Consider the following 23,434-nt stretch of genomic DNA (forward strand, 5'->3'; position numbering starts at 1 on the left):
AAGGAAAGATGAATGAATTATGAATTAAGTGCAAAATGAAAAGTGCAAGAAAATTACTTAAAAAATGAAGTAAAAAAAAATTACTAGAAAATAAGTAAAAAAAAACCCAGTTTTTTAATCAGCAAATTACCTCAAAACTAGCAAAAAAAATTAAAAAAAGAGGTCTTACCTGGTAAAAGTGCATAAAAGTTATATTATATATAAATATTCTAAATATACAGATGAAAAACAGCGTTAAACAAGTAAGAAACAGTCTGCTGATTGAGTATCGTCCATCATAAGTTACCTGAACCTAAAATAATTTACTGTCATTTTTGTTAAAAAAAATCTGATTTGATTTAATCTGACTAATTTTAAATGTGCAACCCCTATAATAAATCCCCCGAAGAGTCATCAAAAGAGTCAAAATCCTTCTTTAATTAAAATTAGACTATTTCTGAAGTGTATTTGTGCAGAGGGGAACCTGACAAACAGTGAAGCTTGAATTAAGATTTAAAAAAAAAAAGGATGCAGGAAGAAACAAAACAAGCAAGAAACTGACGTCATTTCAAAGATCCCCCATAAAACATCAGTATCCCTGGGAGTTTGTAATCTGTTCGTCCCTTTCTCGCCATCATCTGTTTTTTTTTTAAATCTCTGCGGCTTTCTGAAAGTCTCTGTTACAAAGATCTTTGTCAACATGTGATTTGATCCGTCCTAAAACTCAGCAAGAGATGTAAAATGTTTGACTTTTTATTCTCTGCTGACTGTTCATGTTTACTTGTGGTGGATCCAGAGAGTCCAGAAAACAAAGAATAACAGTTCATTATGGCGTGAAACCAAAAAAAAAGCGCTGAAATAAAGCTGCCATAGTAAAACCACAAGTTCTTAAAGATTGAAGTGGTTGAATTGTAGAAATTGTGTCGTACAATACTTTGTATTTTTTGATGTATGCAAATGTTAGATTGAGGCTGCAACCAAGATTTAAAAAAAGAAAAGAGAAGAAAATCAAACATTAACCCTCTGAAACTGGAGAATATTGGTTAGATTTCTGTCAAAAACATCGGGAGAAGCAGTGAGCAACTTAACAAGACATCGCCAAAAAATGAGCAAAAATTTAGAAAAAAAAGTTAGAACATTTACCAGAAAATAAGCAATGAAAGACCCTTAACCCTTATCAAAGACCTTTAACATCAAAACAAGACCGATAACAACAAAACAATAACCATAAACACATACAAACACCCAAAAAATAAATTAAAAAAAAACACAGCTCGCATTCATACCCCATACCAAAACTCAGCTCAGCCTCATACACAGTATATATACGATATATAGAATAGACCAAAAAAGAGGGAAAAAATGTCCATTTGGATCAAATACCAATTAATATTTTCTATTCTCTAGCATCCTCATCTATTTCCCATCACAAAAAAACAAACCAAAAACCCCTATTACTTCAGATTCTCAACAGTGCAATGTTTGTTTTTTACTTTTCTGTTGTTTTTTGCAATCTTTCGGGTAATTTTCTTGCAACTTTGATTTCTTGCCAATAGTTGGTGTAATTTCTTGTGAAGTCACTTATTGCCTTCTTATATTCTTGAAAACAATGGTGCCGATTTCCTCGGGTTTCTCATGGTTAGAAGGTAACAGGTAGATTTATTTGTTGTTTTTTAAAAAAATGAAATTACAATCAGTCTCATAACGTGTGTTTTCTCTATTTGTTGAAATAAAGTGGTGAAAAGTTTTCTGTTTCCTTTATAACAAATGAATTCCTTTTACAATAATATTTGTATATTTTACTGTACACATGCAACATGTGTCCAGACTCCTTTTCCTCATAAATCCTGATTTTTTAAATTTTATTTTTCAGGTGCTCTCACCTGGTGAAGTCGATGCGGATGTCGGCTTTCCCGCTGTGAACCTCGGTGAAGGTGAGCGGCGTGACGTCACTCCAGATTTTCAGCGCTTCCCGAAAGACGCGCCTCACCTTCTCCTCACTTATCTGCCAGGGAAAGCGGACGATCCTGCGGGAGATCAATGCAGGTGTCAAACACACACACACACACACACACACACACACACACACACACACACACACACACACACACACACACACACACACACACACACACACACACAGGATGTACAGTATGTCAGCAGAGAGGACCACCGGCCTCGCGTGTCTGCCTCTAATCTGATCTGTGCAGTCGTCTCTTCAGCGGCGAGGTGTGATGTTACCGACGCCCTCAGGCTCACGAACAAAACAGCCCATCACCGTCTCGTACTTTTCCTCTCAGTTAAAACCACCCAGCGTGATACTGAGGAGAAACCTCACCAGCACAACTCAAACACTTCACATAATACATAAAGTTCCTGCTGCAGAAAAATGAAAATAAAGTTCCAAAAAATTAACAGCCAACAGAATTAATTGTAAATTAGATGGGATTATTCTTTGTATAATGAGGGGTAATTTGCAGAAAGGTGACGTTTTAAATTCTGACATTAAAAAAATAGTTTGACATATTTAGAAAAGCTTATTGGCTTTCTGGTGGAAAGTTGGATGAGAAAATGTCATGTCTGTGCAGAAGTGATAAATAGATAGATAAAAAGATAGATAAATAAATTCATAAATATAGAGAAATTAAGTCTGCGCCCTCAAAGTGACTCATGCATACAATTCCCAGAAGTCTGTGTTTGTGTAGGAATGAAATGCAGTGATGGAAGTACATTTACTTCAGTATTGTACTTTACATGAGTCTTTTATTGATATTGCATTTTCTACTTGTGCTGCAGCTGGATTGCCAGAAAAAATGTTTCTGCAAACCACAGTTATATTTGCATATTGTAAGCGTGTGGTTAGGTGAAAGTATAAAAACTTCTTTGTTATGGTTATGGTTTGCAGCGATGTTTCGGTAAAGACAGCAGCTTTTAATGGCACTATCCCTGCTGGAAAAACAGGGATAGATCACATAAAACACTGTGAAGTATGTTCACTTTTTTGTTTAAAAGAAAACTAAAGTGTAACAGCAATATTTTGCCGTTTTATGGTGGTTTATGTAACTCCAGGAAGAAACTGATCCCAGCCAAGAAATCGTTCAGTAAAATGGCAAAAAGCTGTGGTACACTTTGTTTTTTGGACAAATTAAATCAACAAGCTGCTAATCAGTGAGCTTTGTAGATTTTTTTACCGTTGGACAGAGCCAGGCGCGCTGTTTTAGCTAATAACTGAGTTATTAAATATGCTTGTTACATCAGTATGAGCCAAAGATTTAAAGAAACAGTGCAACATTTTGAAGACATGCCGATGATGTGTTTAATCTGAGAGTGAGACGAGGAGACTGAATCTGCTCTGCTGTGGGTGAAGCTGTCCGGACGTGTTCAGCTCGTATTCTGTGCAGCGCCTGTGGCTGTGCAGCATCAGCTGCCAGCTGCCACAGGTGAACACAGGTGAGCACAGGTTTAGATTATGGCACAATGTTACCAAACCTCGCGACCCGACTAATCAGAAAGGAATTAATTCCAGCACGTAAACTCCTGCTTGTTTACCGAAAAGACTAACAAGATGCAACATGTTAGTTGGTGAGATTTGGAGGTGCTGGTAGAGTCTAAACCCGACGTCCTCACCAAGAAACGCTCTCAGATACCGAAATTTGGCACCGGTTGATTTAATGTGAATCGGTACTCGGTGGTGCCAACGTAATGTGGTTGATCCTCATAGAGGAGTGTCGCCAGCCTTTTCTGTCCTTATGGTACAAGCTGTTATTCTGATTTTCCATCTTCCTTGAATCAGGAAACAAAAACAAAAGAAAAAACAGGAACTTAAGAAACACTACTATAAGTGAGGAAACACCAGAGGCAGGAAAAAACAAATTAATAAATAAAATGATAATAGCAATAATAAAAATAAATAAATAAATGAATAAGCAGATGAATAAATAAGTAAAAATGTAAACTGCAAATAATAGTTAATGATAAAAATAATAAATAAATATGTAAAAAGTAAAATGGTAAATAAAGTAGTAAATCTGTAAAACAGACTAAAATATATAAAATAAGTAGTCAATAAATAAATAAAGTTCAATTAAAAGCCAAAAAGGTAGGTCTTGAGTTTGCTTTATCTGGCCAATTACTTTTTAAATTTTAATTTTTTTTCTTGATGTGGGTAAGATTGTTGAGAAATAAGATTTTTTTTTTTTTTTTTTATTTATTTAGTTATTTCTTTTAATTTTTATTTGAATTGGTTAATTGATTAGTGAAATAATTTATATTCTTTTCTGTCTACTATTGTTAAAGTAGTTTTATTTTTATATTTTCATTAATATTATTATTATTTTTTTTTTACCTATTTTATTTATCTTATTGATTACTTTTCTTATCATTACGTTTTATTACAGGTTTGTTTTATTGTAATGTAATGTTATGGTGTTTAGGCATCAGCTAATGGGGATCCTTATAATAAACAAACGTGCTGGTTTTATTGAGGGTTTAAAGTTAAAGCTTTTCTGAGATGTATAATTACAGATACTGAGGACAAACGCCGTCAGCATCTCGTGTCTCTGCTGAGAAAATGTGCTGCGTCATGTTTTGGCACCATTTCAGAGCATGTTACCTGCAAGAATTTATACTGGCTGTCATGGTCGTGGTTCAGTCAGGAGGGACAGGAAGCAGCAGGGTTTATGGGAAATGTGGTCTTCATTTAGAGAAACACTAGCAATAAAAAAATATAACTGGTATTCATCTCCACCGCTGTCTCTAGAGTTTATACTGCAGGAGGAGAGGAGGGGCTGAATCATGACATCTTCTGAAAAATGTTCATTTAATATGAAGGACAGAAGCTCCCCAAATAAATAAATAAATGACCCGATAAATAAAATAATATGGCATTAAGTGCAGCAAAATAATATTAAAGATAATTGCATATAATAAATGTGACATAAATTGATATTTGTTTTAATTCGCCTCTTATTTATTTACCTTTGAACTCCTTATTTGCATAATAAAAAGGACAACAATGTAATTAAAACACATTAAAAGCATCTAATGGCATATTAATTAATTTATCGAGTCTTTGATTCATTCATTGGTTGATTCATTTTTTATTGTGGCGGCTTTTGTCTTGCATATTTAAGCAGTGCCCATGCACTATGTGTTAAAAAAGAAAGAAAGAAAAAAAAACATAATGAAGATAATTTCTGCTTAATGATAAATTAAAATTATATAAACTCGGTGCAAACAAACAAGTATTTGTGCACAGTCAGACTTTCCCCAGTGCAAAGTTCACGTAAGAAATCCTTGACCTTATCACTTTTTCCACAAAAATACCCTGCAGATTAGAGATAAACATTTTTCAAGATATGACTCATCAGACTCATATTGCTGAGCTTCAAATAGGTCACAGTTTTATTAGAGGAGACAGACGTTAGCGAGCCCGTCACTTAAGTTTCTATCAAACAGGACTCACAAGGAAAAAGTGAATCTATTGTGGACTATTTTAGGGGCGCATTAATCCACATTTGGTGCTCTTTATGGGTATTTGTGGCAGAAGGATGGTGTATTTGGGATTAATTGACTGATTTTAAATAAAAACTACACAGTAGTGTCACTCCACTCTCTCAAAGCTCATATTTTAGTGATTTAGAGAGACACAGAAGCATTAGTGACCCCAACTAAACGTGCAGAAGTGTAGTTTGACTTTGTCTCTTGTTGCCTGGATCCTGGTTAACCACGCTGATTTGTCAGGTGTCACCGTGAGCGCTTTATTGGTCCGATCCAGCAGAATCTTATTAGTCTGTGGCCGCTGCTGTCTCCCGCTTCTCTCTGTCTGTCTCAATATACTGTCGTGATAAAGAATGAGTACAATGAAAGGGACCCCAGGAGACACAGACAGAGCGGCAGCAGCCAGACGCTCGATGGTGCCAAGGCCTCAGATGAAAGAAAACCAGCACCCGTTTGTCAGAATCATAACTTCAAGACTTCATTTTCGAAGTACTAAATAAGCCCCCACATGTTATATTTTCTTCCTCGAGTCCGTCATTCAGCGAGTGTGAATCCAGCAGACTCTTACAGGACAGGCCATGAACTTCATAAACGTGCTTTCTTGTTTGTTCTTCAAACCAGAGATAAATTTGATCTTCTTTGGTCACTTGGGGCTGCAGACACACTGACATATCATATTTATGTCAATTTTGTGAAGTTGTTGGCAAACAGTTACTTATTTACTAGGATTAGGTACCAAACTCAGTACTTCTGAGGGGCCGATCACTCCATAGGGCGTGAACGCTCAAAAAACGCCTTAGAGGCGCATCCAGGAAATAAGTTTGGAGCACCTGTGGAGCGGGGCTGCGTGCACATGGTCAAAAGTGACATTGAGGAGCGGTGCGACTCCACGCCCATCCTTAAGCCAGAAAGCTGGCCACAGAGCTCCATCGACTGCTCTATCCGCTGCTCTGGTGGAGGCTCTATTGTTTACTGTATTTGCCTCTCCATCAGCTGCTGTATTGGTTACTCTATCGGCTACTCTGTTGGCCTCTCTGTCATCTGCTGTGTTGGCTGCTCTGTTGGATGTTCTGTTGGTTGCTCTATCAGCCTCTCTGTGTACTACATATTTGATTGCTCTGTCATCTACTCTGCTGGTTGCTCTGTCATGCTCTCTTGGATGCTCTATCGGCTGCTTTTTTTTAGTTTTTTGCATTTGCTCGTTGCCATAAATTGCCACCAAAATCTTTTTTATTGAATTCCAGATCGCAAAAACTTCTTTCTTTCCATCTAAAACCACGAGAAAAATTGGGGCACATAAAATACAGGATTTTGTGATCCCCTGTGAGTGCGACCCTCTGTCATAGAAAGACAACGTCCCCTCCGTACTAGATGAGAAACAAAAAAATTACCGTCCAATAAGGTGACATAACGATGTCATGACATGTCGTGATCCTCCACTTTCACCCATCAATAACGAGTTCAGCATTAAACTAATGTTGGATCAGAGCTGAGCGTGTGAGCGTCTGTACCTGTAGGTGAGGTCATTCTTCTCCAGACGTCCTCCGTACAGCACGAAGCGTCTCTGTCGCCCCCGATAATGCACCTCCTTCTGGACGGGGTAATCCGGTACGCCGCAGCGAGGTCGGTTCCACGTGTTGGAGCTGTTCGCCGGCAAACTCGTCTCCTTCACTAAGTCCTGAGCGTGAGGAACCTTCCCCCTTTTCTTCAGGTCGGGGAACTTTTCAGAGACCTGCAACAACATTAAGTGTGCATGAGTCAGTTAAACCTGGAAATAATAACTTATGATAGTCATGGTGTTACAGTGCAGAACAATAGGAAAGTATTTTGTGTTTCACAAGAAGATGAAAAGAATGAACAAAGTAAGAATAAATGGAGAAACGCGGAGTAGAAAAAAGAGCATTGGGTTTTTTTTCAGTAAAGGAAGATAACACAAGAATAAGGCTGGTAATACTTGCAGGAGATATACTCACGTTGTTTGTTGCTGGTGAGCTCACTGCTAACATGCAAGACAGCCAAGGACTACTGCTACTCTATCTAATCTATTGGTTAATGAATTATTTTCAATATATGCAATGTTTTTTGTTATTATCACAGCCTGGATTATGCCAGTGATTAGCAATGAATAAAAAAGAAAAATCTGCTTTGATTTCTCTGATTTTTCACCAAAAGTTTTACAAGAAAACAAAATCACCATAAAAAAAAAGAAAACATGCCGTCCTGAAAAAAAAGAAAGAAAAAAAAGAATTATATTCCATATACTACAAGTGAATGTGTAAGTAAGTAAATTTTTGGTGATTATCACGGCCTGAGATATGTCAATAATTAGCAACAACATTGATTGTGACGGTGCACCTAGTGGATATAACATGTTTTCATGCTTTGATGGCTGCAGGATAAAAAAATGCACTTTGAATGGGTTTCAGTGGAGCATTTTTTTTGCACATAAGAATATGAATGTAACAATGTTGTTTCCACAGTGTATTTTACACTTATTGTAGGAGCTGAGCTGGAAATTCCAAGATTAAACCAAAATACACAGTCTTGCCAAAATGTATGCCATATGCATGAACACAGCCAAAATTTAAAGAAAAAAATAAGGAAAAAAAGTGTGTAAAATGCGCCCAACAGTCAAGAGTTAATGAAGAATGTTCTTCACGTGATAAATGTAACACGCTGACAAATTAATCACGATGTTTTTGTGCCTAAACCTACTGAAAGTGAAAGTGAGAAAAAAAAGTGAGAGAAAAAGAAGAAACCAAGAGAAAAATCTGAGTGTATCTGCGAGCTGGATGAATGTGAATCTGCAATGTTGACCTGTGAGGTTAATGACGGCCCGCACTCATAATCAGGTCAGCGAGGTCAGGCTCGTAGTTTGCCCCAGTTTCAGAGACAGTCGGTCCCAGGGTGTCCCATTATGGGTAATACCCGCCCCCCCCCACCACCACCACCAGATCCAGAGGAAATGGCTCTGCTCATTTCCACTGAAGCAAATTACAGAGGAGAGCCTCGTCATCGGCCTCGGCCCCCTGGACCAAAACCACATCTGCAGCGCTGCACTTACTGCTGGGTGTTCTCCTCCTATCACACAATTAAACACATTTCCTCTTTCCGCTGCTGCTCAGAGCAACCTGTGGGAAAAGATGCTACCAATTTATTGTGTAGAGATGACACTGATTATTTCTGTCATCAGATTCTGTGAATTTTCCCACAATTTCTTTCTTACATAATCCCGCCTCGATCTTCTGAGATACTACAGTATCCACCAGCTGCAGTCAGTATCCACTGATCACAAATTCACTAATCTGCAGGCAAAAACACGTCTAAGCCAGTGCTGAAATATAACTAAATACGTTTACTTAACTACTGTACTTGAGTACAAATTCAAGGTATTTGTACTTGAGTTGTACTGTACCTCTACTGTTTGTGATAAACTGAAGGATGAAGTGTCCCTTTATGTCAGGGATGCTCAACTTGCTTTCCTTGGGGGCCACTTTTGCAAAATAACAAGAGGTCGGGGGCCAGTCACAGCAGCCCCGTACTGGGATTCAACCACATTTCTATGATTTTAGGACATTTGTAGAATTTTAGTATATTTGTAGGATTTTAGGACATTTCTCAGATTTTAACACATTTCTAGAGTTTGTGGACATTTATAGAATTTTAGGACATTTCTTGGATTTTAAGATATTTCTAGGGTTTTTAGCACATTTCTGGGTTTTCAGGACATTTTTAGGACTTTTAAAGGTTTTTGGCATTAGACATATCTTGGACTTTCGGAAATTTCTTGAATTTTAGAATATCAGGATTTTAAGACATTTCTAGGATTTTAGGACATCTCTTGGATTTTAGGACAATTATATAATTTAGGGCATTTCTAGGATTTAAAGACATTTGTGGTATTTTAGCACATATCTAGGGTTTTATGAAATTTCTTGGATTTTAGGTTGTTTTTAAGGGTTTAGCACATTTTGCGGATTTTAGGAAATTTCTTGAATTTTAGGACATTTCCATGATTTTAGCTCGTTGGTAGGATTTTAGCACATTTCTAGGATTTTGGGACATTTCTAGGATTTTAGCATATTTGTAGGGCATTTGGACATTTATAGAATTTTTGTACATTTCATGGATTTTAATATTTTCTAGGATTTTTAGCACATTTGTAGGATTTTAGTACATTTCTAAGAGATTAGGACATTTTTAGAGATTTAGCACATTTATAGGATTTCAGGACATTTATAGGATTTTAGAACAATGTTACACTTTTAGCACATTTCTAAGATTTTAGGACATTTTTAGGATTTTAGGACATTTCTTATATATGATTACATTTCTGTGGTTTCAGGACATATCTAGTATTCTGGGAAACTTCTAATGAATGACTTCTCCATAAGTCCATGTAACCTCATGTTTACATCCCATTTAAAGTAATTCTGTCTGAACATAAACGTCTAATTAGATTTGATGTTACAGGAACATTTCAGCCCCGACAAGAAGAAGAACACCGCTCGAAGGGAAAAGTGATCAAACAGAAACATATTGTTTATAAGTACAAAACATCAACTGTATTATCAAACCAAAGATTTCGAAATCGACCCTCCAAAAAACCAACCATAATTAACACTCGTTCCATAAACTGTGGCACAATAGTGAAATCACAGTCATGTTTGAACGGGGCTGCCTCGCTCAGCTCTGCAGGACTCAGACCGTGTCGTTGTTGTAAGTTAAGGGGAACAAAACCCAGCAGGATTCATGGAATGTGCTCCAGACTGCAGAAACACGGCGACTGATGGGTCGGGATCCCAGAACAAACAGTACACACCTCCCCGAGCCCCCCAAACCACCACCCACCGCCTCCTGTGTTTCACTTTGTTTAACGGAGATGTTCGCTGCTTGTTTTGTTGCACAGAGCTTTTACTCACATTGGGGGTGGGGGGGGGGCGGGGTTTGCTTGTGTCCTACAGATTTCTTTATACAGCTTGTTAGTGTTGTTACGAATGAGCTAAAAGAGCCGTGGCGCCCAGAAAAACTGCTTCTCCCTGAACTTGTTTCTCTGGAGGTTTCTGTCTCACTGTTATCTGCTTCCTGACAACAAAAACCCCAGATAAACAGCAAAACCCTTATCAAGATGTAAAGCAGGTCTGAAGCGTATCAATCTAAAAGCTGCTCACATGGAACTGCTGCAAAACATAACTAACATGGAATTCAGACTCCATTTGTTTGCTTGTTTTGCCTTTATTTACCCAGAGGGGGGAGGCTATAGGCTCTATAAGTGAGTCGATACAGGCCTGCAGCTTGCATCAAGATCACTGAGTTCATGTCCCTGGCATTGTTTGTGGAAATTTGGGGATTTTGCTGACCAGGTTCACAAGCACGAGACAGACAAGGTCACAGTTAATGTAACTTTTCACCTTTGATTACCAAAATCTAATTAATTTATGTTTGAGTCCAAGTGGACACTTGTGCCAAATTTGAGCCCCTTAAGACATAAATATAACGGAAAACCATCTACCTTTCACACACACATTCACACACTGATGGCCGAGGTTTCAGTACAAGGTGCCTCCTGCTACTCAGCTTTTAAAACACAAACACACTGATGGAACATCCATCAGGAGCAATTTGGAGTTAAGTGTCTTGCCCAAGGACATTTTGACATGTACGGCAACCTCACGATTAGTGGACGTCTCGCTCTATTTCCTCGTTCTACCTCCACAGTGTATGAATGTTTAAATACTGAGTCACAGGTGGCACCTTGGATGGTAGCCTCGGCCAAAAATGTGTGAATGTGTGCTTGAATGGGTGAATATAGTGTGAATGTTCTTTGAGTGTTTGAACGACTAGAAAAGTGCTCTACAAGTGAAGGACCATTTAGCGTGCTATAAAGCATGCTTTGATGAGTGGGTCCCTGTTTTATGTGTGTGAAATGAAAGTGAATGCACATGAGCGCACATGTGGGCTATGCATTATGCATTCCTGCCCACGGCTGCGTGCTTCATTCACTGTTGACAGTTGGTGGTGCCAAGAAATGTAGCAGCAGCAGCAAAGTCCAGAGAGAAGAAGACAGCAAAGTTAAATACATGGCTGCAAATGTTTGGAGAGGAAGGAAATGCATTCAGTATGTTTATGAGACTTTCAGGACGCACACAGTGTGTTTGGGTGAGAAACACTGGGTCTGATAACAAAAGCAGAAATTTAAGGTTAGGGAAACATCCTCCCCAAACTTCTCAGTGAGAGATTTTTATGGCCTTCTATCTTCAAATTACTTACTTCTGTGTTCTTGTGTTGTAATTTCTGGCTTTTTTGACCTGATGAAGACCCAAGTAGGATCGAAACGTTGAATTGTATAAACTTGTGTGGCATGGAGCAAGTGTGCAGGTGTTACCTTTTTCATCATGTATGCTGTTTTTTGATAGCCTTGCACTGGAGGTGGATGATATACGAAATATAGTTGCGGTATTAAGGCTTCTTCCGTGGGCGATATATTTAAAATGACTATACTGCAAACATCAGGTATAAATTGTCACGTTGTTTCTATAAACCACCAGCGTTTTGGTTCCCTCATTCTCTCCTACAGCTCTCTGTTTCTCACAGACACACACACAAAGCAGGGCTTTTGCAGAGCTCCAGACCGTCTCCATTTAGTCACATTTTGCAACCACGGAGCGCAACTGTGATTTGCAAATACTATTAATTGCTGAACTGGAGAGCTGTTAGTTTCTGTTCAGCTTACAGAGAATAAATCGTCACGTTTAACAGCGCTGCAGTTACAGTCTAACGTGATGAGTGGTAGTGGTGGCAGATTGAGCAGGTGAGGCTTGTGTTTGTATATTGCAAATATTTAGTCACATTTCGTGACCACAGAGCACCAGTGCGACAAACAAATGTGCAAGAAAACCTGAAAATACTATTAATTTATCTGGAAAACAAAAAAAAAATAGCTGTATAATAAAATAATAAATATATTCATTTTCTGAAGCATAATTTTAAATACATCATTAGAAATCGACATTTCCCTATTTCTTTTTGAGATTTTGTTTTTGGCAGGACGTAACTAATGACCCGAAATTAAGCCAAAAAGTAAAAAACAAATAAATAGGAAAATGACCTGAAAATAAAAAAAGGTATCTGAAAAAAAGGTTACTAAAATTAAATTTAAATTTTTTAAAAATAATTTAAAATATATTATTAGAACTCTGCATGTCCCTAGTTTTCTTTTCCTTTTTTTCTTTTTTTAATTTCCTTTTTTTATCTGGACATTTGATGCCGAGTTGCTCATTGTCTTTTTCCCTCCATTTTTCTGAAGAAAGCATTAAATACTTGTGAAAGGCATCTGAACACAGCACAAGAAACTAATGTCGATCCAGGTTTCAAAGGGTTAAACTATAAATCACCTGGTCACAGGCCGACCTCTGTCCCCAAACCAGACAGTTTAGACTGCAGCTGCCTGCTGCCTGATCCCAATCAGAGAGGTGAGGTGAAGGGAGTGTCGGCTTTCAGGGTCGTAAAACTTTTCTAATTCTAAGTGGTGGGTGAACGTGGAGCCGCCTCCATCATTTCAAAGAGGGAGATGGAGAAAAAAAAAACGTGTGGTTAAAGGACAAAACCCCCTCCTGCCTGTGTGTCAAATGGATTGTTTGACCTGTCTGACCCCACTGCCGAGAAAATCCCTAAATGTGCCCGGACAGGTTTCACATAAAAGTTCAAGGTCAAACCCAAACAAAAGCATTATCTCCATCTAGAATTTCCCGTGTTTTCAATTTCAGTTACTTATAAAGCCAAATACACAAACCACAATTTGCCTCAGAGGGTTTTACAACACATCGCCTCAGACCGTCACAGCGGATCAGAGAAAACCACCCCCCGAAAAACCCTTAAATCGGGAAAATGGTTTTCTTGTTTTATTGAGCAGCTTTAATCAATAAAACCCGACAGACATCACTTTTCTTGTGCTGCTTTCTGACACCATTCACAAGTATTTCAAGCTTTGAAGCCTGAGATAATTGGTTTGCTTAATCTTGAAGTCGTGCGGGTAAGGGCATGTGAGCAGCTTGGCAAGAAATGTTTACCATATTAAGAATTAAAAGATTTAGAAAACTACTTTTTTTTAAGTTAAGGGAAAAGATGTCCAGAAAACTATATTTATTACTAAATTATTATAAAAGTTAAATATGTTTCAGAATTGTTGTTTTTTGAAGTCGTTCGCACACAGTAATTTCAAGTAAATTAACATCAGGGTTGAAGTGGACCAGAAAAAGAATCGAATCCTCTTTAAAATGACCTGTCAATGTGAACACAAAAGGAACTGAGTCCCTTTTCTGTTGATCTGCTTTTTGGTCTTTTAGATGATGTAAAGTGACACTAACATGCTGCTCTTGATACCAGACCGATTTTTGAAAAAACGTTGTCGCCATTAGTCACTGAGACACAAAATAATGAAAAAACTGGGTCTGGGTTAAATAATAAAAACCTTTCACTTCAGTATTTGAGTTTATTTTTTAAGTTGCCACACCTAATAGAGCAGTGAAGGGATGACATATTTTTGTAGGCTGACCCAGAAGTTAGCATCGCACTGGTCCCCTTGTTAAAAACCTTATGGGATTTTTCAGTGGGATTTTCAATGAATCGGCAAAAATAAGCTCTGTGACGAACACAGGTTTTTGAGACTTAGGCCCTTTTTACACAACACGCGTCAGCAGTGCGTAAGCAACACTGAACTTTATGTTTTTTATTTCGGCGCCCATTTTATCGAGTTAGAGCATCCGCTGCTCGCCTGAGCAGCGCTTGTCAGCTCCGTGTCAGCTGCAGCACATCGAGAGAAACGGTGGCTCGCTGATTTTTTGTCAGCAGAAAAAGACAGTGAAAATGATGTTTTGATGATTATATTGACTCTGTACCACTCTTTTACTGCAGTTTAAAAGTCTGTTGCTGTCATACAGATGAGGAACGACAAAGACGTCTGTTTTACGTCAACTTCCCTCCTTCCCTTTCAAAACAAAAGCCCTCTGATAGCAAACACTGTAGTCCCATTTAGCCACTTGTAAATAACTGCCTTTTTTAAGACAAGTAAAACCTTAAAAGTTAAAAAATTGTGTTTATACGGACGTATTTTATGTTGCAGAACAGAACATCTAAATATCTTTAGCCTGTGTTAACCGCAGACCTTATTTAAGGCATTTTACTGAAAACCCTTTAAAAAAACCCAGAACCGGAAGTGCAAAAAGGCTAACGGCGTTTTAGGACTCATTACTTCACCGCTTTCCACTTTTGCTTTTAGGGTTTTAAATTAAGAGTCTGTCTCCTCAGTGAAGGCGCAGTTTGGTTTAAAGTGGTGTTGACGTTGGCCTCAGTCAAAAGTTTCCTGGTTAAATCAACAGTGAAAACGTCCTGACAGCCTTCGGGCTCCCTGCAGGTCGTGCTCGGTCGTGTCAGACTGAGGCACGGTGACCTGGTTGGGTGATGGTGGTGGGTTTGTTGTCAGACTGGAGACGCTCTTCAGATGCGCCGTGTACAGACACGTCTCTCTGTGAATACCACAGTCAGATCCCCTGCACCGCCGCTCACACATCTTGTCATCACTGCAACCAGAAGCTAGATATGTCCGTACATGTAACGGACGCCCCCTCAACATCACCTCCACCTCCGCCGCTACCATCACAAGCTCCTCACATGTTCCGGGCGTGGAGACGCCTTCACGAGGCCTTCAGGCTCTTTAAGGGTTTTCATGTCTCATCAGCGGCTTCTTGCACTCTCAGCAGAAAGTGACGGACTAATTGTCCCGCGGGTATTTTCGTAGCGTCGTCACAAAGTCTCCTGACAGGATTTCGATTGTCTGCTCTGAAATTACAGGTGAACACGCAAGTGCGGCCAAAACACTTCTGTCTCCTGAGTCACTGACACGGGATAGCCTGCTCCAAATTACAAAACAAACTCTAAACTTCGCCTACGCTTTTAGATTAAAAGAAGTATCTCACTGTGTACTTTTATTAAACCTGACTATGTGTCTGCTAACATACTCGCCTAGAATGATTTGTAGTTGAAAGTTTGCTTGCTTGCTACACTTAACAGATACACATACTAATGTGCAACTACTTAAAGGAAATTATAGCTACTGGAGACAAAATAACGATTTTTTTTTAACACTGTTTCCATGCTTTCCACCATTTCTGCTGCCCTGGAGCTTGGCAACTTCGGTATCATAGAAATTTCCCACTCAAAAGGACTTTAAAGGGCCGTTCATGAGCTCATAACTCATAAGTACAGCAAAAACGATATTTCAGAGGAGCAGGTGGAGGATGCATAATTGACATGGCAATAATAATCCATTTTGCCCAAAATATTTCCCAAATAGCGTGATGTGTTTCTACGGTAAATATATTAGTTTCACTGCGTGATTCAGCTGTTTACCTTGAGGTCTTTTTGTTATACTTAGCTTAGAGTTATGGCATTTTACAACAGCCTGTGCCAAAGACTGTAGTGAAAGTCAAGAGTGCTCACTCTTCACTTCAAAATATGGGGACCAAAACGTCCCCAAAAGTCAACCCAGTCTCTCTCTGAAGTCATCACATGGTGACAGTTGGGCAGTGATCGTCCATGCCAAGCTTTGACGTTCGGAGTGAGAGCAGGTTGGTCAACCAGGTAATATGAAGGAGTGCGAGTGTGCTCATAATGCGGGCGGGCGGGGAGGTGAATGGGTCACACAAACAACCAACTTTCGTATGGTAGTCTGGAGTTTGCGTCCCGTGTGTTCTGTTGCGGCATCCCGGCACGTCATAGCTTGATGTGGAAGAATACCTAAAACACAAATCATGAGTTGACGTGGAAGGTCACCTGACCAAACGTCTCTATGCGGCGAGTTTGGAGTGAGAATGTGTTGCAAAAGTACACCGCACAGCACTCTGACTAGCAAACTACAAAACAAAAAAAAACAGGCAGACTTTCAAGGGGCAGCCCGACAGTCATCTTGACCTTCGACAACCAAATTTTAATCAGTTCATTGTGGAGTTCAAATGGACGTTTGTGCCAAATTTGAAGAAATTCCCTCAAGGCGTTCTTGAGATATTGCGTTCTGAAGAGTGAGACAGACAAAGTCGCGGTGAACTTTGACCGCCAAAATGTAATCACTTCATCGTTGAGTGCAAGTGGATGTTTGTGCCAAATTTGAAGAAATTGCCTCAAGTTGTTCTTGAGACATTGCGTGTATGAGAACGGGATGGACGGATGGACAGCCAGAAAACTTAAAGCCCCGGGTCATGGCTGTTGCTGGCACGTAGACATGGAAACGGCCTTGAAGATGTTCTTGAAGGAGCTCCTAAATGGGCAGTTTGTATCAAAGAGTTTTGTCCTGAAAATACCTTTTGTTCTCGTCTAACTCTTGGCAAGAAAATGAAAAAAAGCATTTCCTTTAATTTCCTTAGTCAGACTTTGAATTCAAAATCCTGGTGATATTCTACACTTATTCCCTTTGACATCAATTTCCATGACGACGAACGAAGAATTCATCCCGCTGACAAGTGTTGTTTGTATCCAATGCATGTAAAAATTCAAATTACAATTTGTCCACCAGCATTACCATCAGGAAACCAGAACGCACTGCATCCACTCGACATGTGTTTCGAATGAGGGCAGTCGGAAATCTATAAGTGCAGCAGAAGTAGAACAGGAAGGTGGAGGGAAAGTGGGTCCAAAAAGAAATTAAAAAAGATATGATCGAAAAAAAATCCTCCTGAAATTCACTTAGCATCTCCGACTCATGACATCTTAAAAAGGAAGACTTTTAAATCTCATTTAAATCAGAATAAAAAACGTTTTATTGATTCTTTTAACAACAATTTGTTTGGCGGCAGGAAAATGAGAAGAGGCTTTTTCATAAACTTGATATCTAACGGTCTAAACCTCATACTGGTGAATCCGGATGATAGGAAGTAAGTCATAAGTGAGTGTTTACACGAGGAGACAGATACGGTTTCAATTTAAAGGGTGTGCTCTCGTTGAAAAAACAGGGACAAAGGATTGCTTACAGTGAGAGAGGATTTATTGTGCCAGATAGGACGGGGGCGTGCCGTTTTTTTTCATCAGCAAATACCTCGTTATCTCCCTTCTTTACTCTCTTAATCCGATATATCATCTGAAGATCAGAAACACCCGGCAGTGGAAGGTGATGTAAACCATCTGGGCATCTGCTTGAATATCTTATCTTTCCTGGCAACCACAAAAAGTCTTCCGCTGTCTTTATTTGATTTAATTAACCCTTTGAAGGTTCATTTTATTTTATTCATTTATTATTTTGTATATTATGTAATTATTTATTTTTAATTATTATTTATTTATTATTATTTTTTATTTTTATTTCATTTATTTATTATTTCAAAGTTCATTTTATTGTCTTTCAGAACGTGTGTGCACATGAAAAGAAAAATACTAGATAACTTACTAATATATGAAACGAAAAATAACTTAATACCTGAGGTTAATGTCTATAAAAAAAGGAGTTGGAGTTGGATGGACATCAGTTTTCTTGTGCTGCAAACAGACACATTTCACAAGCTATTTGACCCCTTGAAACCTTACAAACATGGTGACAAAAGGCAATGACCAACTTGGCAAGAAATGTCTCACAAATTGCAAGAAATTAGTAAAAGGTGACAAGAAAGTTACTTAAAAATGTGTCGTAAAAATTGGAGGATTATTAGGAAATTATCCAGAAAACTAAATTCATAATAACAATAATTTTATATATTTAAAATTAAAATTATGTCACAGAATTTTTTTTTTCAGTACTTTTTAAAGGCTTTTTTAATAGCTTTTTTGGGCTCGTTTTCAAGTAATTTTTATGTTAATTTTTATGTATCTTTTGCTAATTTGCAGGCCATGTCTTTGTAAGTTTCTTGTTGCCTTAAAACCAATTTACTCAGCTTTCAAAGGGTAAAGACGGACGGAGATGGCTGCAGACTCCAGTCAAAAGGTCAGAGTTGAAGTCAGGACATTACAGTTTACATGGCTCGAATATTCAGCCAAGTAAACACATGATTTCTTATCCTGTGTGGTGATTGACACATGCAGAACATTTGCGAAGGAGATGTGCTGCAGAGTGTATCTTCTCGCCGGCTCCTCCTGCAGCGCACATATGGCTTAAGGTTGTATGAGTGACGGGTGAAACAAGACGGAAAGATTTGAGATAGTATGCATTTTTTTTTCACTTTTTGGACCCAGCACAGCAGTGTGAAATTTAAACTTTTCACCGAGTTTGTGTAATATGTGTTACGTCTACAGGCTACAGTACGCTGTGTAAGGGCTGATTCCTGCACTTATGATGAGTGTTACTTTACAGAGTTGCATGATAATTTCAATTTATGCTTTGGGGTAAAAGTATCAGTCATGTTCATGGTAACCACAGATCTCCTGCGGGCTTTCCTTTTTAGGGTTGCCTCTTGAAAGTCTGAGATTTAAATCATCAGTCGCAGAAGCCTCCAGTCGACTGATTGCTACAAGTAGAGTTTTTTTTTGCTAGTTATTGTTCTGTGCAGTATACTTCTGGGAACATTTTGGTCCCCAGATTTAGCTGTGGAGTGAGCGCGCTTGACTTTCATGTAAAGCTGGGCAATATGACTGAATAAAGTCATGATATTTTTAAGCTATATCGCGATACACGATATATATCTTGATATTTTCAATCCAATCCAATTTTATTCATAAAGCACAGTTAAAATCAACAGAGGTGCTGACGGATTTGACGAAAGTGCTGTACATCAATTAATAGATTTAAAAAAGCATAAATATTGTAAAGCAGGACATTAAAAAAAAAAACAGTTTTCAAAAAGGGAATAAAACCACAAACCTGCTGAAAAACTGGACAATCGTATTGGGACCACAGACTGAAATTAAAGGATGTGACATGACTTGAGATGTAATGTTACCTTATAGTTCTCACGGGACTCGATAGCAGTATCGATAAGCTCAAACCTTATTGATTTAGGGGTTTTTAAAAGAGCCGTACCCGGTCTTCAGTAGAGCCGGGTCTTGATCCCCATCACTGTTGTTCAGTAAAGAGTAATTTTGCGCAGACAGCTGTCGAAATTGATTTTTGTAGACACTTAAAGAGGTGGTCAACTTTGATTTAATATGTGCATTCTTACTATTTAAAGCCACTTTTCCAGAGCTTTTAATATTGTCCTCTGTCTCTCGAGCTCTTTTCTTGGCCCTAGCTGTCGTCTTTTCCTCTCGTGTCCACTGTAAATCCTCTAAATGAGTCTGTAATAAGTATGCAGTTCACATGGCCCTCGGCCTCTTGTTCAGCCATATTTGCTGTCCCTCTTTTACAGTCGAGCACCGTCTTGGTTTGCTTTAAAAGGAGACATTGACATGTAGATGACATCTGCCATCTGTTTTCAGTGAAGTGCGCTCCCTCCTGTCTCTCTTGTTTGTCTCTCGCTCGTGTCTGATGGTTGTGTTTACCTCCAACAAGCACGGCAAGCAGTGCTGCCAGATTGGAAATGTTTAACTGTCGTATCAGAGGCTTAAAATTATCGTACGAAGAACGAATACATTTATAACTTTAGTAAACAAGCATTTAAACAAATTTTTGATTCAGACTTTTTGACTCAGCCCACAGCGGACGTCAGGTTTTTTCCCAGCAGGCGGCCGAGTGTTTACAAAAACAAACGACAGCAGTGTCTGTTCGACAAACGTGACCTTAACGTGGCCTACACTAAACACGAAGGAGATCATGCGAGACGTGATGCGTAAAACACAGATGTAGGAGCCAAGAAATTAGCAGTGGAAGTTTTGATCATACATCTTGCACGGGGCAAAATATTGTGCAAAAATGATAATTATCATACATCTGGCAACACTGATGGCAAGACGCGTGAGAGAAGCATCAAGAAGAGCGATGTCGCTGATTGGAGGCGGAGTAGGGTGGGTCTTGCAAAGTAAAGCCAGTAGCGAAGCAGGAAGAAGAATAAACTGCAGTATTAGTGCGAGATGTCAAACTAAAGTGAGCAAGTCGCAGTAGCCCCATACATGTTTCTGGGATTTGAGGACGTTTCTGTAATTTTAGGACATTTCTGGGATTTTAGGACATTTCTCCCATTTTAGAACGTTTTTATAATTTTTTTAAATTTCTGGGATTTTAGGACAATTTTTACGTTTTAGGAGTTTCCCAGGATTTTAGGACATGTCTCTCATTTTAGGACGTTTCTCGGATTTTCGGACATTAGGGTCTGAGTTAGGACCTCTGTCAGGGGTGTGGGGGATTCTCCACTGGCACTTTTGTTAAACAAGCTCTATTTTAATGCTGTTTGATGCACTCTGGCACCTTCTGTATACTAAAAGTACAAAAACACCTGGCATCCTATCAGAGGCCAGATTTGGCCTTCAGGCCACAAGTTGAGCATCACTGTTGTAAATGTTAACATGTCCACCTGCAATCATTGTGTCAAGCGATGGAGACGCAGCTTGTGAAATGAATCAAAATGCAAACTTGGGCTCTATGCCATCCAGAGACTCACTGTGCACTTTACTATATTTAAATACCAGCACCCTCCTGCCAAACTCACCCGGGCCTGCCAGGTTTCACTCAACCTGCAGACTCACTCCAGCGTGATGCTGCCTTAGTGAACGAGGCTCCTCCTCCTGTTGACTAACAAAAGCATCTGATAAACTTCATGAAAGCGGGGTGCATGTGTCTTTTAACTGCACCCCCCCCCCTCCCCGAATCCCATCAGCCACTCACAGCCCGGCGCAGCTGTGACCTAGATCCACACGATGGGAACCCAGTTCGGCTCTGATGTCACCTTTGCTCTCACGGTTCCCCGACCAATCGCTTCGCCCGCAGACATCGACATGATGGGGAAAAATAGAGGAGAACCGAGGAGACTCAGGGTTTATTGACAATAACAGTTAGCTGTTAGCTCCCCCTCTTCACTGCAGACAGAAAACAGGCGCTCTGTGAGTCCCGCTGCCCTGAATGCCACAGACACTGAGGCCTGTCCGGGCCTGTGTAATCACTCACTCTTTTGTCAACAACAGGGGAACAAATTGACAAAACTGCAGATTAGACTTCCCAGTGAGATGACCGGCAGACATAACAAAGTTGTCATCACAGGTGCAACGTAGCTCTGATAATGTGTTGGTGGAGAAGAGTCATTTGTCATGAGTAAAAACCTGGTTTCAACCCGACACATAATCACACCGTCGACAAAGACATGTCATAACACTACAATGGCCTGACTGCTGATTACTGTGGATTAAACTGTGGAAAGGTATTTCAAGTATGCAAAAACACAGAGTGGATACTAATGAATCAACACAAACAGTGCTGTTCAAAGCAGTTTAAAATTAGGTACAATACGATACGATGATAGGGCTGGGCAATATGGCTTTACAATTTTATAGTGATACTTCAAGGTTATGCTGCGATACACGATATATATCGCGATATTTTCAGTGCTCTTTAAACTAAAGTTAACTGCTAATATATATAAAATTATTGAATGATCTGCTGTTACAACAAGCATAAAGTAGCTAATGTCAAATACTAAACTTCGAATACACTACTGTTATAATAAAATTTAACAAAATATGGTTATAAGGAAGTTAAAGTACTTTTATAATGACACTTTAGAAAGTATTGTATGGTCTCAAAATGTGACTAAATAGTCATGAAAGGAGCTCTGCAGATACAAACACACGCCACACCTGCTCACACTACTGCAGCTACCACTCACGAGGTTAGACTGTTACCGCAGTCCTGTTAAACCTGATGATTTATTCTCTGTAAGCTGGGAACTAACAGCTCTACAGTTCAGGTATTAATCGTATTTGCAAACTGCAGTAGCGCTCCATAGTTGCCAAATGTGACTAAATAGTCACAGTCTGGAGCTCTGCAAAAGCCCTGCTTTGTGTGTGTGTCTGTGAGAGGCAGAGAGCGAGGTAACCCAAACGCCAGTGGCTTATGAAAACGATGTCACAATTTATACTCGATTTTTATGATAATGTTATTTTATGTATCGCTCGTAGAACAAGCCGGGATAACTCCAGTATATTCAATATATCACCCACCCTGACATCACGATACGATACAATACGATATGATACGATACGATATACTTTATTGTACCGTACAGAAATTTGTCTTGGACTCAGATGCTGCGCCCATAAATGCCACAGTTAGAATAAAACAAACTACATATGAGAAAAACAGCACCAGCTGTGCCAAATCACACCGATGAATTGCACATAATCCAAATTGCACGAACAAAATATAGCAGATACATTGCAAATAACAAATATTGCACACACCCTGTTGTTAGGACATCATAAAACTATTGCACAACTGTTTACTCTGCACACTGGCCTCCTAAAATAACCTGCAATCATACTTTAAAATCAAAACACCTCCATCCCTCTGCAGCCTCAGAACTCCTCACAGTATCCGCTACATTCCTGACTGTAACTGCTCATCTGAGCCGCCCGTTTGTTTTGATGAATGACCTCTTATTCTTTGCACCTGCAAACAGGACATTCCTGCACAAAAGCATGCATGTCAAACTATATTACATTAAGAGGAAATAATAAATATAAAGTATTTTGCAGCATGTGGTCAGGTTTGCAGAACAGCCGCAGAACAAAGTGAGTAATTTAAATGAATGGAAATGACATTAAACAAGATGAAATGAGTTGTAAAAACCATTAAAACACACAACTGGGACGCTGTGTAGCGCGTGCCACTGACGCCGTCATGACGGGTCCATATGGACGACCCCTCTCTTTTATGGCGTTGTTGACAAAATGCCTTTAAGACCTGTTATTACTGCTTCCTGCCCTGCAGACAGGGGAACTCAGCAACCTTTAGTTTTTCTCTCCCTCTCTCCTCCTCCGAGATCAGAGCTGGCTGCACCGAGGCAAAACCAAAACACTCTGCTGTCATCCTGCACGCACGGTGAGCACAAGACGT

The 23,434-nt window shown here is 39.2% G+C and overlaps 1 protein-coding gene across 1 annotated transcript in view; it reads right to left on the reverse strand.

Annotated features, from left to right (window-relative positions):
• mmp11a (matrix metallopeptidase 11a) overlaps positions 1-23,434 on the reverse strand; it is a 31,061-nt gene that overhangs the window by 5,956 nt on the left and 1,671 nt on the right. Inside the window, exons 2-3 of the mRNA XM_042488258.1 lie at positions 6,990-7,210; positions 1,863-2,006 (exon numbers count right to left, since the gene is read on the reverse strand). Coding sequence (XP_042344192.1) covers positions 1,863-2,006; positions 6,990-7,210 — 365 coding nt within the window. The remainder of the gene's footprint in view (positions 1-1,862; positions 2,007-6,989; positions 7,211-23,434) is intronic.

Source organism: Plectropomus leopardus, chromosome 6 (assembly GCF_008729295.1).
Source record: "Plectropomus leopardus isolate mb chromosome 6, YSFRI_Pleo_2.0, whole genome shotgun sequence".
In the NCBI taxonomy this organism is placed as follows: domain Eukaryota; kingdom Metazoa; phylum Chordata; class Actinopteri; order Perciformes; family Serranidae; genus Plectropomus; species Plectropomus leopardus.